Source organism: Pituophis catenifer, unplaced genomic scaffold (genome assembly GCF_029215685.1).
Source record: "Pituophis catenifer annectens isolate HBS135680 unplaced genomic scaffold, rPitCat1.0.hap2 SCAF_1, whole genome shotgun sequence".
NCBI classification, from domain to species: domain Eukaryota; kingdom Metazoa; phylum Chordata; class Lepidosauria; order Squamata; family Colubridae; genus Pituophis; species Pituophis catenifer.
This window is the reverse complement of record NW_027256881.1, coordinates 319,958,090-319,972,237: the sequence shown is the minus strand read 5'-3', so window position 1 is coordinate 319,972,237 and position 14,148 is coordinate 319,958,090. Positions and strand designations below refer to the sequence as shown.

Sequence of the window (14,148 nt, the reverse complement as noted above, 5' to 3'; positions counted from 1 at the left end):
TATATGACCTGTGTGGGTAACTGACTACCGAAAAAACCAGATTTGGATACCAATTTTGGATATAAGGAAATGAACTAGAAATATGTTTTAAATAACACTTTCTTTTTTACAGGACAGGTTTTTGGGAAAATCACATAATTTTGTGGTGTTAGATTTATAGCATAAGTTCCTTTGGGCTACAGAAAAAAATAATTGATTGCAAGAAGGTATTTGCTACATTTATGTAAGTAGGAAAGCTTTTTTGTATTGGCCAGTGGACTGGTTGTTTGAACTATTTGTTTTGAAGCATTCTCCAGCAGTACTGTGAAGTAACTATGAAGAATGCATTTGCCTACAATAATTGAAACTTGTTACACAACTTTCATTATCATCAGATCGCTTTGTCCCTGTGGTTGTCCTCAGTGAGGCTGTTTTGGAACAAATGTTTTGAGGATCCAAACCTAAATGTAGGATTCATACAGCACAAATCTACAGTAGTCAGTTTGATTCTTATTTATGTGTGGTATGTCTCAACTCTCATTGGTCTGTTCTACAAACCATGATTGATTTGATTCTGGTATAATGATATGATTAAAACAAAACTCAGTGTGATGTATCAATATACCCAATCAGAATAACAATAATAGAAACAATTCCATGTACCAGTTTAAATATTTCAGGAAAATCAAAGAAGACACTGCAGATTGTCTGCACCCAATGTTCTGGCACATCTGGCTTCTTTCATTGGACATCGATGTTGAATTGGGAGGTGGGGGGAGGAAAGGGTGCTGGATAGTATTTTATGCATAAATGTGGAACATTTCCAATTCAATTCAAATCAAATCAAATCTTTATTGTCAGTGCACAACATATGTGGAATGAGATTGTTTGAGCTCCCTCAGTACCCCCCCCAACACAATATAACTCACAGTGAAGATAGAAAATCCCTAACCCAATAAATCATATTAACAAAACACCCAGTCTTATTGCACCAGTGTGAGTGTGGAACAGTCTGTCTAAAATTGAAATATGAAGAATTTTGAATTCAAAAATTTTAATAAAATTCTGGAAGGTTTCCAGAGTGTAATTTGCTTAAAATCTACTTACATTAATAATTTAAAAAGTAAAAGTAAGCCTTAACAAGCAAGTAATAATAATTGATTTACTTCAGTTCCAGTCTGTGAATACAAGTAGTCCTTAGGACCACAATTGAATCCAAAATTTCTGTTGCTAAGTGAGACATTTGTTGAGTGAGTTTTGTTTCATTTTATGACCTTTTTTGCCACAGTTAAGTGAATCACTGCAGTTGCTAAGTTAGTAACACAGTTGTTAAATGAATTTGGCTTCCCTATTGACTTTGCTTATCTGAAAGTCACAAAAGGGAATCACATGACACTGCATTTGTCATAAATATGAGTCAGTTGCCAAGTGTCTGAATTTTGGTTACATGATTATGGGAATGCTGCAATGATCGTGTGAAAAACAATCATAAATCGCTTTTTCCAGTGCTGTTGTAACTTTGAAAAGTCACTAAATGGACTGTTGTAAGTCAAGGACTACCGGTAATCACCCCGAATGAGTGAATGAGTTGGGTGGCCATATTTATTCTAATTGCTGCCTCTCTAGTTTTTGACTGTGAGGGATGTAATATCCAGTTGGGTTGTCATGTATAGACTTTTAGCTACAATGTTAAGACAGAATGTTGCCCAAGGTATACCATCATGGAGGTAGTCTATACTTTACACCCTGGTGGCCATATACATTTTCTTAATAAATAACAGGAAAAAGGTATTTTTCCTCTTGAAAAGTTCAATAAGCAATAGTTTGGGCATTTGCAAACTCAGGCACCCAATAGACTTGTAACATTTTTTATTTCACAGTAGACAGCTTACAATTAGCAGCTTGCCTCAAAAAGAAGGCACAATGAACAGAACAGAATAACAGAGTTGGAAGGGACCTTGAAGGTCTTCTAGTCCAATCCCCTGCTTAGGCAGGAAACCCTACAAACTTCAGATAAATGGTTATCTAATCTCTTCTTAAAAACTTCCAGTGTTGGAGCATTCACAACTTCTGGAGGCAAGTTGTTCCACTGATTAATTGTTCTGTCAGGAAATTTCTTCTTAGTTCTAAGTTGCTTCTCTCCTTGATTAGTTCCACCCATTGCTTCTTGTCCTACCCTCAGGTGCTTTGGAAAATAGTTTGACTCCCTCTTCTTTGTGGCAACCCTTGAGATATTGGAACACTGCTATCATGTCACCCTTCGTCCTTCTTTTCATTTGAATAGACATATCCAGTTCCGGCAACCGTTCTTTATATATTTTATCCTTGAGTCCCCTAATCATCTTTATTGCTCTCTCTGCACTCTTTCTAGAGTCTCCACATCTTTTTTACATCTGGTGACCAAAATTGGATCCAGTATTCCAGGTGTGACCTTATCAAGCCATTATAAAGTGGTATTAACACTTCACGTGATCTTGATTCTATTCCTCTGTTTATGCAGCCTACAACTGTGTTGGCTTTTTTGGCAGCTGCAGCACACTGCTGGCTCATATTTAAGTGATTGTCCACTAGGACTCCAAGATCCCTCTCACAGTCATCACTATTGAGCAAGGTACCACATATACTGTACCTGTGCCTTTTGTTTTTCTTGCCTAAATGTAGAACCTTACTTTTTTCACCATTGAATTTCATTTTGTTAGAGAGGGCTCAATGTTCAAGTCTGTCAAGATGCTTCTGTATCTTAAGCCTATCTTCCAGAGTGTTGGCTATTACTGGTAGCTTGGTATCATCTGCAAATTTGATGAGTTCTCATCTATCCCCTCGTCCAATAAAGCAATAAAACAATAAAGCAGAACATTACATTGTAACCACAGAGTTCCATATAATATAGCAATTAACTTATTGAACAGGTAAGTAGTAATTTTCTTTTAACTTGTAAGCAGATTTTAATACCTGAACATTGTTTAACCAATTTTTCTTCACCTCCACTCTCTCCTGCCTTCAATTAGCTTTAGCCATTGACAGCAAAAATGTTTTATTGACAAACATTTCTTCAAATATAAAAGCCTTGGAGGAATTTTTAAAAAAGAACAAACTGGTTGTAGATATTATGCCACTCAAGACTATATGTAATGAACTGTTCCCATCTTGTCTCCCGCTTAGGATAAGCACAGACTCTTTTGTTCTGAGTTCAGAAGACTTAGAACAGTTTGGATAATTATAATAATTATTGTACCAGTAAAGGAGATTAGTGTGGAATTTACTACAAGATAAAGTAATAGACATTGATTTGAATGATCAAATTGGAGTTTAAGGCTGACAGTTTTAAGCTATGTTTTATTTCTGGCATTATAAATATTCTTCTGAAGCTATTTACTAAGGAACACAAGAGAAGAGGTGTCCTTGATTCATGCCCTGTTTAGTGGCTTTCTAGGTGGACATTGTGTGACTGAACATTAAATGTCTCCTGGAGTTACCCAAATTTGCCTAAATTTAATAAATAATAATCACAACATTTGGAGACTCACTGGTTCTCTAGTAGTGTTGCAAGTTGGGGACTTTAAATGTGAATCACTTTGGAAGGTCATGATCAAAAATGAAAGTGGTAGCAAATTTGTGGGGGTGTAAAGCCATATCACTGTAACAATTTAATTCTGTTCTGTTTGGTCAAGCTGGGATAAGCTTTGAATAGAAAGAAGAGAAACTTAATATTACACTTAATATTATAAAGGAGGACATTGTTACTTTTATTCATGGACGAATTAGTTGGAAGTCAGACTAATATATAGCTTGAATAAAATACTTCTTGTTATACTCTTAAATTACATTGAGTATGAGTCTCTAGTTGCAAGAAGTTGGATTAATATATTGTAATACAAACAGCATGCCTAAGAAGTCTGAATTTGGCGCCTTTTTGCCTTTGTCAGCTGAAAATCAGTAATTTCTGCGTTCAGACAGAAATATAAATACTATATTCATTTCTTTTAAATCCGAACCTTCAGGTGGATGTAGATGGTTATCTGGAAGCAATTATACGTAAGAGGAGAATAGACAAATGCTGAATTACAGAATTGAAATCGTTGTTTTTTGAAATTACAGGAAGACAATAATAAAATTAAGCTAGAAATAATCTTCACAAGAAAGATCGGTTTCCTCTTTTTGCATGAAAACTGTTACACTATCTTTTCTGTGGTTATGTATATATTAAATGAGTAATTGTAGCCTAAGATTCAGTGCTTAGATTGTTTCCATGAAACCCTCAACCTAAATAAAAACAATACTTTAAAAAAGAACTGGCCCAATTTTCATGTTCCTGTGATGTTCTTGCATAGATTTTAGGAAAGAATATCAGACCTATATTTACTATCATATTGATGAAATTGTCATTTAAAAAAAATAGTGTGACAACAGTGATGTCTCCACAATTACATGAAAATGTGTGTGGATTGATTGATTGATTGATCAATCATTTTGATTTGATTTGTGCATCACCCATCTTGTCTAGAGACGGATCATTATCTGCCACTTCAAACGGTTGCCAAGTCTAACTACTACTATCATGGTAGTTTGTAATCTGCATGAAAAACAATTTGTTGCAATATAATACTGATATAAAAAAGTAAGTTGATCTGTTTAATTTGACACTTACAATTACATTTCTGTAATTGTCTCGTTGAGTTTTCTGAGCAACCTTAGTTAAAGGTTGCTTTAACTTCCCAGTTTAAGCACATGAATCAGCACATAAAACAAGTATTTAAGAATGTTTTAAAATATCTAGCCAGTAATTAGCCCTACATATGAAAAGAAATACTGAAAATCATTTTTTTAACTTCCTGCTGATTGTATCTAAAATATTTATGTCAGTGTCTAGTTCTTAAATTTATCAACAGGATAGGTTTCCTGGAAAAAAAAAAAGCCTGCGTATGAGTGTTTATTTTAAAAATAAATATAGTAAATACTGATTATTTGATGATAAATTCTATTAAACAACCAATAATGGCTTTAACCAAATTCTTAATTCACTGTTCATCTATAAATCCTTGCTATAGTTTAGCTAAAGTCTGTAAAATGACTAGCAGTAAGTGTCTCCAGGTCTGCTGTATTCTTATCTTCTTAGATTTGGGATTAGTAGTACACAAAATAGCAGCAAAAGGTATTTATTTCAGCCTCTTGAAGACTTAACAGTGTTGACTTCAAGACTTTAAAAAAATCCCTCTTTACATAACGAAGTAAACTTCCTTGTCAACAACTGTAGGTTAATTGTTGCAAAATAATAGAAAGAATACATAATCTTCCGAAGAATATCATGGACATAAGTGATCAAGAATAATTTCTTAAATATGTCATATTCTTAAACCTTGGATATTCTTTTATTCTTCTTAGTGAATTTTAATCTTAGCAACTAAAATAAAGGTTTATACTATACTCTATCGAATTGGCTAATGTAATAAATTGTGTCAAAAGTCCTCTTTTGGCCTTTCCAAATGGTTTTATCATACACCTACATTTAAAAAAAAAATTCTGGACCACATAATAAGAAGGATTACAGAGCAGAAACTGTCCCATGTGGAAGTGCTCTGAAAGACTTCTTGAAAAAGACCTGGAGGTCAGAGTTAATCTGATGTTATAATACTCATCTTGTTAAGTGTTACTGAAATTAAAAAGAGGCAAAGCAATAGAAGGAAAAGAACCATTGAAGGAATCAATAGAAATACCAATTGAATTGAAAAGCCAAAAAAGAATTTATAAAGAATGGGGGGAAAAGAAAAAGGATCAGAAGAAAACCAAGGCAACTAAATGAAATCTGAGACAAGCATAGAAGGGTTTAAGAAAAGACAAATGTGCAGCTGACATGGTCAAAGGAACATCATGGCAGCCTTAATTTCTTACTCCAGCAGCAGCGGGGAAAACATTGCCTTGTGATGCTTACCAGCAGGACCTCTGAAGAGAAAGTGGTGTTGGCTTTTAGAAGATCTAGGAGGGTAGGTCAGAATAGCAGAGATCCCTACTTATGCTCAGTGTAAAGATAGCAAGCAGGAACAGTAGGATAGCTGAGAATGAAATGGTTGCACCACAAGTCTCTTGAGCTTTCTGGTGGAACTGAGCTAGGCTTGGAAAACTGAAGAACAGGGTTTGATCTTTTCTGGGATGAGAGAACAAAGCGGGGAAGAAAAGTTGGGGAGATGGCTGCAATAAATTATTTGTGTCAGAAGGGCAGTTTCCAGAGGCGCTGCTGTGAATGGTACCAGGTTTAAAAGCTTTTGTGCGAACCTACACTGGTTTGGGAATGGGGGGGGGGATAAATTGGAAGTATCATAATATTTTTTATTTAGAACCAGTTCAATTCTGATTTAGATTTTGAAAACCTTTCTACAATTAAAAATAGTTTGATTTACCTCAGTGTGCTTCTTAACTGTTTATTCCACCTTAGTCAAGTTAATTTGCATGATTTTGTCCTTATGCTGGATTGGGAGCTATATAGTTCTCAAGGGGGATGTAATTCCAGAAAGCAGACACCATGACACAGATGACACAATCCCTAGGTTCAGATGACCTTGCTTAATTAGTTTATGAGTTAAACACTCTTAGTATGATATTTGTTTGATTTAGTTTCAATCCCAATAGAAACCTAGGCGGTATTCTATATAGAGAGAACTGTATTTTCAGACCTGCAAGATTCGGTTAATATAGCTTTACAGTAGAATGTAGAATTAGCATATCTGGTTGTGTTTCCTGTCTGGTCTACCTGGTAAAACTGGCAGGTAGAAATTGGGTGCTGGAAGGAGACATTGAGTCCACCAATAAAAAACAAAAATATGATTGCTTCTTTACAGCAGCTACCTGAAAGTCCAACACTTCTGTTTAATTGCTGCTATATGGATCTTGCATTGGTGATTGGATGAATATTTCAGTTAAAATGTTTACAAACAGCACTCGATCTTGTTGAGGTTTTGTCTGAACTTGTTTCTCCTGATCCAGTAGCTTTCAGGCTCTAGATTAAAGAGGCTATTTCTAATTGTTTGATAGTTTCTTCAGAAATTAAAGAGAATTGATTAATATGATCCTTTCAAAGATATTGGACTTATATGGAGGAAAGCAACTAGCCTGAATTGTAATTTGCTGTATGTAATATCAAATGAGAGCTGTTATAATAGACTATTCTTCAAGATTTGTGTAAGCTTCACTTTTGCATTCAATTACTTGTTAAGAGACTGCATGTGAGTATTCAGTGTATATACTTTCTTGTCTGCAAATGGTAATTGAATGAAAAATATCTTAAAATTAAATTCAGGCAGGACAGAGGTGCATATTGTGGTGATTTATAATTCCAGGGAATGTGTTAGATGATTGCACTTTTCCAAAAGGAGTTGGTACATGATATATGGCTGCTTTGAACTTGATCATGCTTTAATTTCCTAGATTAAAACTACAGCCCAGAGCCTTTATATCACTTAAGGTTTTTATAGGCCAACTCTTACCACTTTCTGGAAGAAAATGACATTATGAACGCTACTAATAACCTTAACATTTGACTGCAAAAAAAGGCCTCTACAAGGAACTGTATTTAGAAACTTTAATTAGTATAGGAAGTATTGGTTATTATCTTTAAAGTTCTTGTAGTTTGGATCATCCTGCTCACTGAAGTAATCTGATAAGATTGACTTCCTGTTACAATGAGCTTATTGGATCTTCTCTATAATTAACTCAGGACTGTCAAATGCACCCCTTTCTTGGCTTTTTTAAAAGGTTCCAAAATGCACATTTCAAAACAAGGTTTTTGTTGGTGATTTTAATATTTCAGGTGTTAATATTTTTAAGTCGTAAACTATTGATAGATTTGTGGATTGCAAGGGCATGATGATGAATAGATAGAGAAACGTGCATTGGGAACAAATATTTATTTGTGAATCTTGATTAAGTAGTCTAAGAGCTCATTTTCATGATATTTTTTTACCCATGTATATGGATTTGGATATTGTGTTTATTTTTGTAGGATTAGCTCGGAACGTAGAAAAGAGAAGTCTAGAGATGCAGCCAGGTGTCGGAGGAGTAAAGAATCAGAAGTGTTCTATGAACTTGCTCACCAGTTGCCTCTTCCCCATCACGTGAGCGCACATCTTGATAAAGCCTCTGTTATGAGACTTACAATCAGCTACCTCCGTATGAGAAAGCTGCTTGATGCAGGTAAGCATTATTCTTCCAGATGGGTGAAAATTTCTCAGTGGCTGGTGAATGAATACTTTGCTGGCTGTGGTGCTACGATCCAAAACTACATCACTTCCCAGCAGTTTTCCAGCCCTCTGCTCCTGCAATCCACCTCTGGGTTTCCTTCTTCCTCGCTTCCTATTGACTGGGTGATTTTTTTAAAACTGTCTCTCCGTGCTGTGGCCACGCCCACCTTCCCATGATGCACCAGTCTTTTCACTCAGTCGCTGACTGACTGGTGTGCCTTTCTCTTCGTGCTCATTTTTTGGAGAATTTAGCAGTTTGCGTTAGGTTTTTTTATTTATTTTTCTTAGTAATTTTTTGTCTGATCGGTGAGAGCCTCTATTGGTGAGCTGCGGGGCGCGAGATAGGTGCCTGGGGAGCCGGCACGTCCTCCGCCCGGGGGTTTCGCATTTCTGACAGCAGCTCGGGTTACCGGCCCTTCGGGGCGGTTCCCTCTCTTATTCCTAGCCGCCGGTGTGGAGCGCGGGGATTTGCGATTGCTGCATCTCCTCCCCCACACCAATTTCTGCACGGTATTTTTGGCTCTCTTAGGGCGGCTCCGGAGTGCTCCGCAAGGTTTGCCCTGCGGCCTCTGACGTATTTGTCAATTTCTCACCGCTGCTGTTTTTTTGTGGCGCTGCGATCCATTTGTCAGCCTTTCAAAGTTGCCGCTCGGGGCTTCAGGCGCCCAGGCAGAGTCGGAGACTTCGTTCCAGCCCACAGCCTTGTGGAGAGAGTCGGCTGCTGCGGCGGTGAGGTTGCGCTGACGCCCGTCCCTCGGGCGGCGTCTGGCGAGGCTTGCCCTTGATCCCTATTTGGACGCTATTTTCAGCCGCCTGGGTTGCCGCCATTTCTGAACGGCCCGAGGCCGCCATTTTGGCGCAGTTTTCCTGGCAGCGTTTTGGCGGGCGCCATTTTGAACGGCAAAGTCGCTCTTTAAGGGCCGCCTTTTTTCCTGGGTCACCCTCTCTCTAAGCCACTTTTTAGTTGGGGTGTACGCTTGCTTGTCAGCCTGCCCAGTTAAGGGGACCAGCTGTCTGTTGTCCCACTAATTTTATTGGAGCTTGGGCAGTATTTGTTAATCCCCTGTGACACCCTCGGAGTTAAAGAGGGCTAAGTGTATATAGTTCAGCTTGTGTTTGGATATATATATATATATATATAAAAAAAAAAAAAAAAAAAAAAAAAAAAAAAGGTCTAAAAGAAGTTAAACATTATACAAGTTATTGTTTATTACATTTTTCTATAAAAAAAAAAAAAAAAAAAAAAACCAATTGATTATATCTAATCTTATTAATCATGGCGGATGCCTTTTTTTCCTCTGATGAGGAGCGTGAGCCCAGCCCCCCTAGGGCTCCAGCCAAGCACAAGTCCAAATCTCGTAGCAGAGTCGTGTCTGCTTCTGAGGACTCCCGCCAGCCTAAATCATCGGCAGCGGCGGATAAGGACGCACAGCGACGCCACAGGGCTCTGGAGCGCCAATATGACAAGGCCAGGCAGGCCACTTTGGCCTCTGTTTTTCCGACTGGCCAGAATCCACCACCTTTGTCGCCTGCGTCTGGTGGAGCCCAGGCGCCTGATCCACCACAGCCAGGTACCTCTGGACAGCTGTCAAAAAGAGCTTCAATCTCGTTGCCTGATGTTTCATCGGTGGGCTTGTTCAACCCCGCCCCCCCTCCTCCTGCTTCTCGCCCTGAGGCGACTTTCACACCAACCGCCGCTGGTCTTCGTGGGGCTGATGGACAATTATTGCCTCCCCAGATGGACTTGCAGTTTTTGCTGTCTAACGCCTTGTCTTCAATTTTGGCCGCGGGAATCCAGCAACCGTCCTTGCCTCTTGCACAGATGGCCCCCCATCAGGTGCCCCAACCACCTATGGCACCGACTCCGAGGCCTTCTCACCTTTTGGCGCCTGATTCTTCGGATGAGTCCGATCAAGGGGAGAATGTTGTTGAGGATTTAGAATTTTCGGAGGACGAGGGCCTCGCTCCTGATGTTCCTGCCTTTACCGGGTTGTTCAGGCCTTCATTGTTTAAATCTCTTTTGCATAAGGCTCGTCAGGTCACTAACATGTCTGCCTCTGCGCCTGCAACATCTGAGACTGCGTCCGCGTCGAACCCCCACGAGGCCTTGTTCTCCTCTTCCAAACCGGGCAGGGACTTCATTCCCTGTCCTCAACTTTTTTCTGACGTGCTACAATCTCCTTGGTCTCAACCTGCTTCGTCCACGGGCCCCAATAGCATTGATAAGAAATTATATTGTGCGGCACCAGATTTGGACGCCATGCTGTCTGTTCCTGTGGTGGACACTCCCATTGCCAACCTGTCCTCCTCGTCCTTACTGTCAACGGATGCACTGGACGGATTGAAATCGGAGGACAGAAAGTCTGAGCTTTCCTTTCGTAAAGAACATCAAGCCCTGGCATGGGCAATCAAAACCGCGACTGCCACTTCCTTTTTCAACCGAGCGACGCTGCTTTGGCTGAGGCAGCTTCAGGATAGGCTACCACCAGAAGACACACGTCTCCACCAAGACATAAACAAAATTGTTGCAGCGACGGAATATTCGGCCGACGCTTCCTTAAATTCTGTGAAGTTTACGTCCAGGGCTTTGGCCTCGTCTATTACATCCCGTCGTTTATTTTGGCTTCGGAATTGGAGGGCCGATGCCAAAGCTAAGTGGCGCTTGGCGGCAGCACCCTACAAGGCTCCGAATCTGTTCGGCTCCGCTCTTGATCCTGTTCTTATCGAGGATAAGGACAAGAGGAAGATTATGCCGACTTCCTCATATCGCAGACCTGAAAGACGTTACACGCCTTATTATCAAAGACAGTCCTTTCGAGCGACTTCCGGGTCAGGCGGTGCCTATTCGCAACGTCCACAATTCTTTGGTCCCGACCGTTCCTCAGATCGCCAGCGGTTTCGTGACAGAGCCAGGAACTCCTCTGGTTCCAAGCGCCCCTTTCGAGGAGCCGGATACCGTCAATTCCGCAGGGGCAAATGACTGCGGGTCACGGGATCCCATTGGCGGTCGTCTGCAACTTTTCCACCATCAATGGGAACAGTCGACCTCGGACTCTTGGATCCTTCATACGGTGTCTTCCGGCCTGTCGATCGAGTTCCTGGGATGTCCGCCTTCTCGACACATTTGCTGCCCTGTGCCACGTTCTCCCGAACAGGGCCGCTTGCTGCAGGAACAAGTTTGCCATTTACTCAACATCAGAGCAATAGAGAAGGTACCGCCGGATCAACATGGCCTGGGATTCTATTCGACGCTCTTTCTCGTCCCGAAACATTCCGGGGGTTGTCGGGCCATCTTGAATTTGAAACAACTAAACCTTTTCATTTGCTATCGCAGATTCAAGATGCACTCCCTGGGGTCCATCTTGGGGGGTGTTCGTCGTGGCGACCTCCTTCAATCGGTCGACCTCAGGGAGGCATATCTGCATGTCCCAGTGTCACCTTCACACAGGAAGTTTCTGCGCTTTCAAATTGGGGACGATCATTATCAATATTGCGCAATGCCCTTTGGTTTATCCTCCGCCCCGAGAACCTTCACAAAATTAGTGGCTGTAGTGGCGGCGTCACTCCGAAAGATCCCGGTGCGAGTACTCTGTTACCTCGACGACATCCTGGTGTTGTCATCGTCCAGGAGTCAGGCTACTCGAGACCTTCATCTTGTCATCATGGCCTTCCAGGATCACGGATTCTCAATAAATTTTCCCAAGAGTCACCTTTACCCGTCCACATCACTGCTGCACTTGGGGGCGGTGATAGATTCTATTCGGGGTCAGGTTTTTCTATCTCCGGACAGGATCTCGAGTCTTCAAGACCTGATACGTCAAGTTCTGTCTCATCGCTCCATCCCCCTTCTCCAGCTGTCTCAGCTGCTGGGGAAGATGGTGTCGTGTTTCTCAATTGTTCCATGGGCACGACGTCACGCGAGGCCATTACAATGGTTTCTGCTCCCTTACCAGCGCTCGGGACGCAGCGATTCCCTACACAAAGTGTACCTTCCACCTCAACTTCGGCTGTCTTTTCAGTGGTGGATGGGATCGGCAGTTCACAAGGGCTCGCACTTTCTGATTCAAGACAGACTGACTCTGACCTCGGACGCCAGCCTTCGCGGCTGGGGAGCCCACCTTCAACATCAGGTGGTGCAGGGTCGTTGGTCCGTTCCAGAAAGAGGCCACAACATCAATCTGTTAGAACTCAGAGCAATCCGCCTGGCCCTCAAACATTTTCAATCTCAGTTGGAGGGTCACCACGTCCTTGTGCTCACGGACAACATTGCAGCCAAGGCCCATGTAAACAAAGAAGGCGGGACACATTCGAGGTCTCTGATGTTAGAAGCAGAAAGTCTATTCCGGTGGGCGGAACGCCACCTTCTTTCCTTGAGAGCCGATCACATCTCCGGCGTAGACAATGTGAGGGCAGATTGGCTCAGCAGACAAAGTCTCGATCACTCGGAATGGCAGCTGCATCCGGGGCTTTTTCGCGAAGCTGTCCTTCTGTTCGGCACGCCTGTCGTGGACTTGTTCGCCAGCCCGTCGAATGCACAACTTCCACTCTATGTGACTCGTTACCCTTGCCAGTCAGCGATGGATCACGACGCGCTGCGCTGCCATTGGCCCCCGGGGCTATTGTACGCCTTTCCCCCAATTCCCTTGATTCCTCAGGTAATTCGGAGGCTCTTGGAGGAAAGGGCCGAAATGATCCTGGTGGCTCCCAACTGGCCTCGTCGACAGTGGTACGCAGATCTTGTGGCCTTATCGTCTCGTCCACCGTGGCTGATTCCACGAGACCGCATCGCCCTACGCCAAGGGGTCATCGACCACCCAGAGCCAGGATGGCTCCAATTGGCCGTTTGGCGTTTGAGCGGCTTATCTTGCGAAAGGACCGACTGCCCGACTCCGTCATAAGTACAATCCAGGCTTCTCGTAGGCCGTCAACTTCGAGGATATACGACTCTTCCTGGAAGGCCTTCTGTCGCTGGTGTGCGGCCAACCTGGTAGACCCTACTTCAGCCCACATAGAGGACATTCTGTGTTTTCTACAATCCGGCTTAGACAAAGGGTTGTCACCTTCTACCCTTCGTCGTCAGACGGCTGCATTATCTACAGTCATTCGGTGTCCCCCATACTCGTCTTTGGCTATGCATCCGTTACTTAAGGGATTTCTTCATGGAGCAGTAAACTTATGCCCACCTGTTGTTCATAGGTACCCGACCTGGGACCTTTCCCTTGTTCTTCAGACCTTGATGTACCCTCCTTTTGAACCTTTAGGGTCCATTCCTTTAAAGTTTTTGTCTTTCAAGTTGACCTTTCTTTTGGCGATCACTTCTGCCAGACGGGTGTCAGAACTTTCCGCCCTATCGATTAGAAAAGATCTCTGTATTTTTCAACCTAATACAGTGATACTACGTCTGGACCCAGCATTCTTACCCAAAGTAAACTCATATTTTCATCGGGCTCAGGAGCTTATCCTTCCGGATTTCTGCCCGTCACCGAAACATCAACGCGAAAAAGACTGGCATACCCTTGATGTGCGTAGGGCTCTACGTCGTTATATTCGCAGGACTGAATCCATCCGTAAAACTGAGGCTCTTCTGGTGTCATTTCATCCACCTTCTTTGGGCCAAAAGATATCTTCTTCCACAGTGGGCAGGTGGATTAAGATATGCATAGCTACAGCTTACAAGCAACGTTCTCGTCCTGTGCCGAGTCGCATATTACCTCACTCTACTCGTAGTGCGGCGGCGTCGGCCGCCTGGGCTACGCAGGCTTCAGTTTCAGACATATGTCGGGCCGCTACTTGGTCTTCTGTGACACCCTTCATCAGACATTACCGAATTGATACGTATGCTTCGGCCGAAGCATCTTTTGGGCGACGTGTTCTCCAAAGTGTCCTTGAGGTTCAGGAGTCTGAGTCCAAGTAGTTTTTCCCGCCCTGGGATTTGAAC

General features: G+C 42.1%; 1 protein-coding gene across 1 annotated transcript in view; it reads left to right on the top strand.

The window, feature by feature from the left end:
- The window catches only part of HIF1A (hypoxia inducible factor 1 subunit alpha), a 47,645-nt gene that overhangs the window by 6,654 nt on the left and 26,843 nt on the right, over positions 1-14,148 (top strand). Inside the window, exon 2 of the mRNA XM_070942478.1 lies at positions 7,973-8,163. Within this exon, the coding sequence (XP_070798579.1) occupies positions 7,973-8,163 (191 nt within the window). The remainder of the gene's footprint in view (positions 1-7,972; positions 8,164-14,148) is intronic.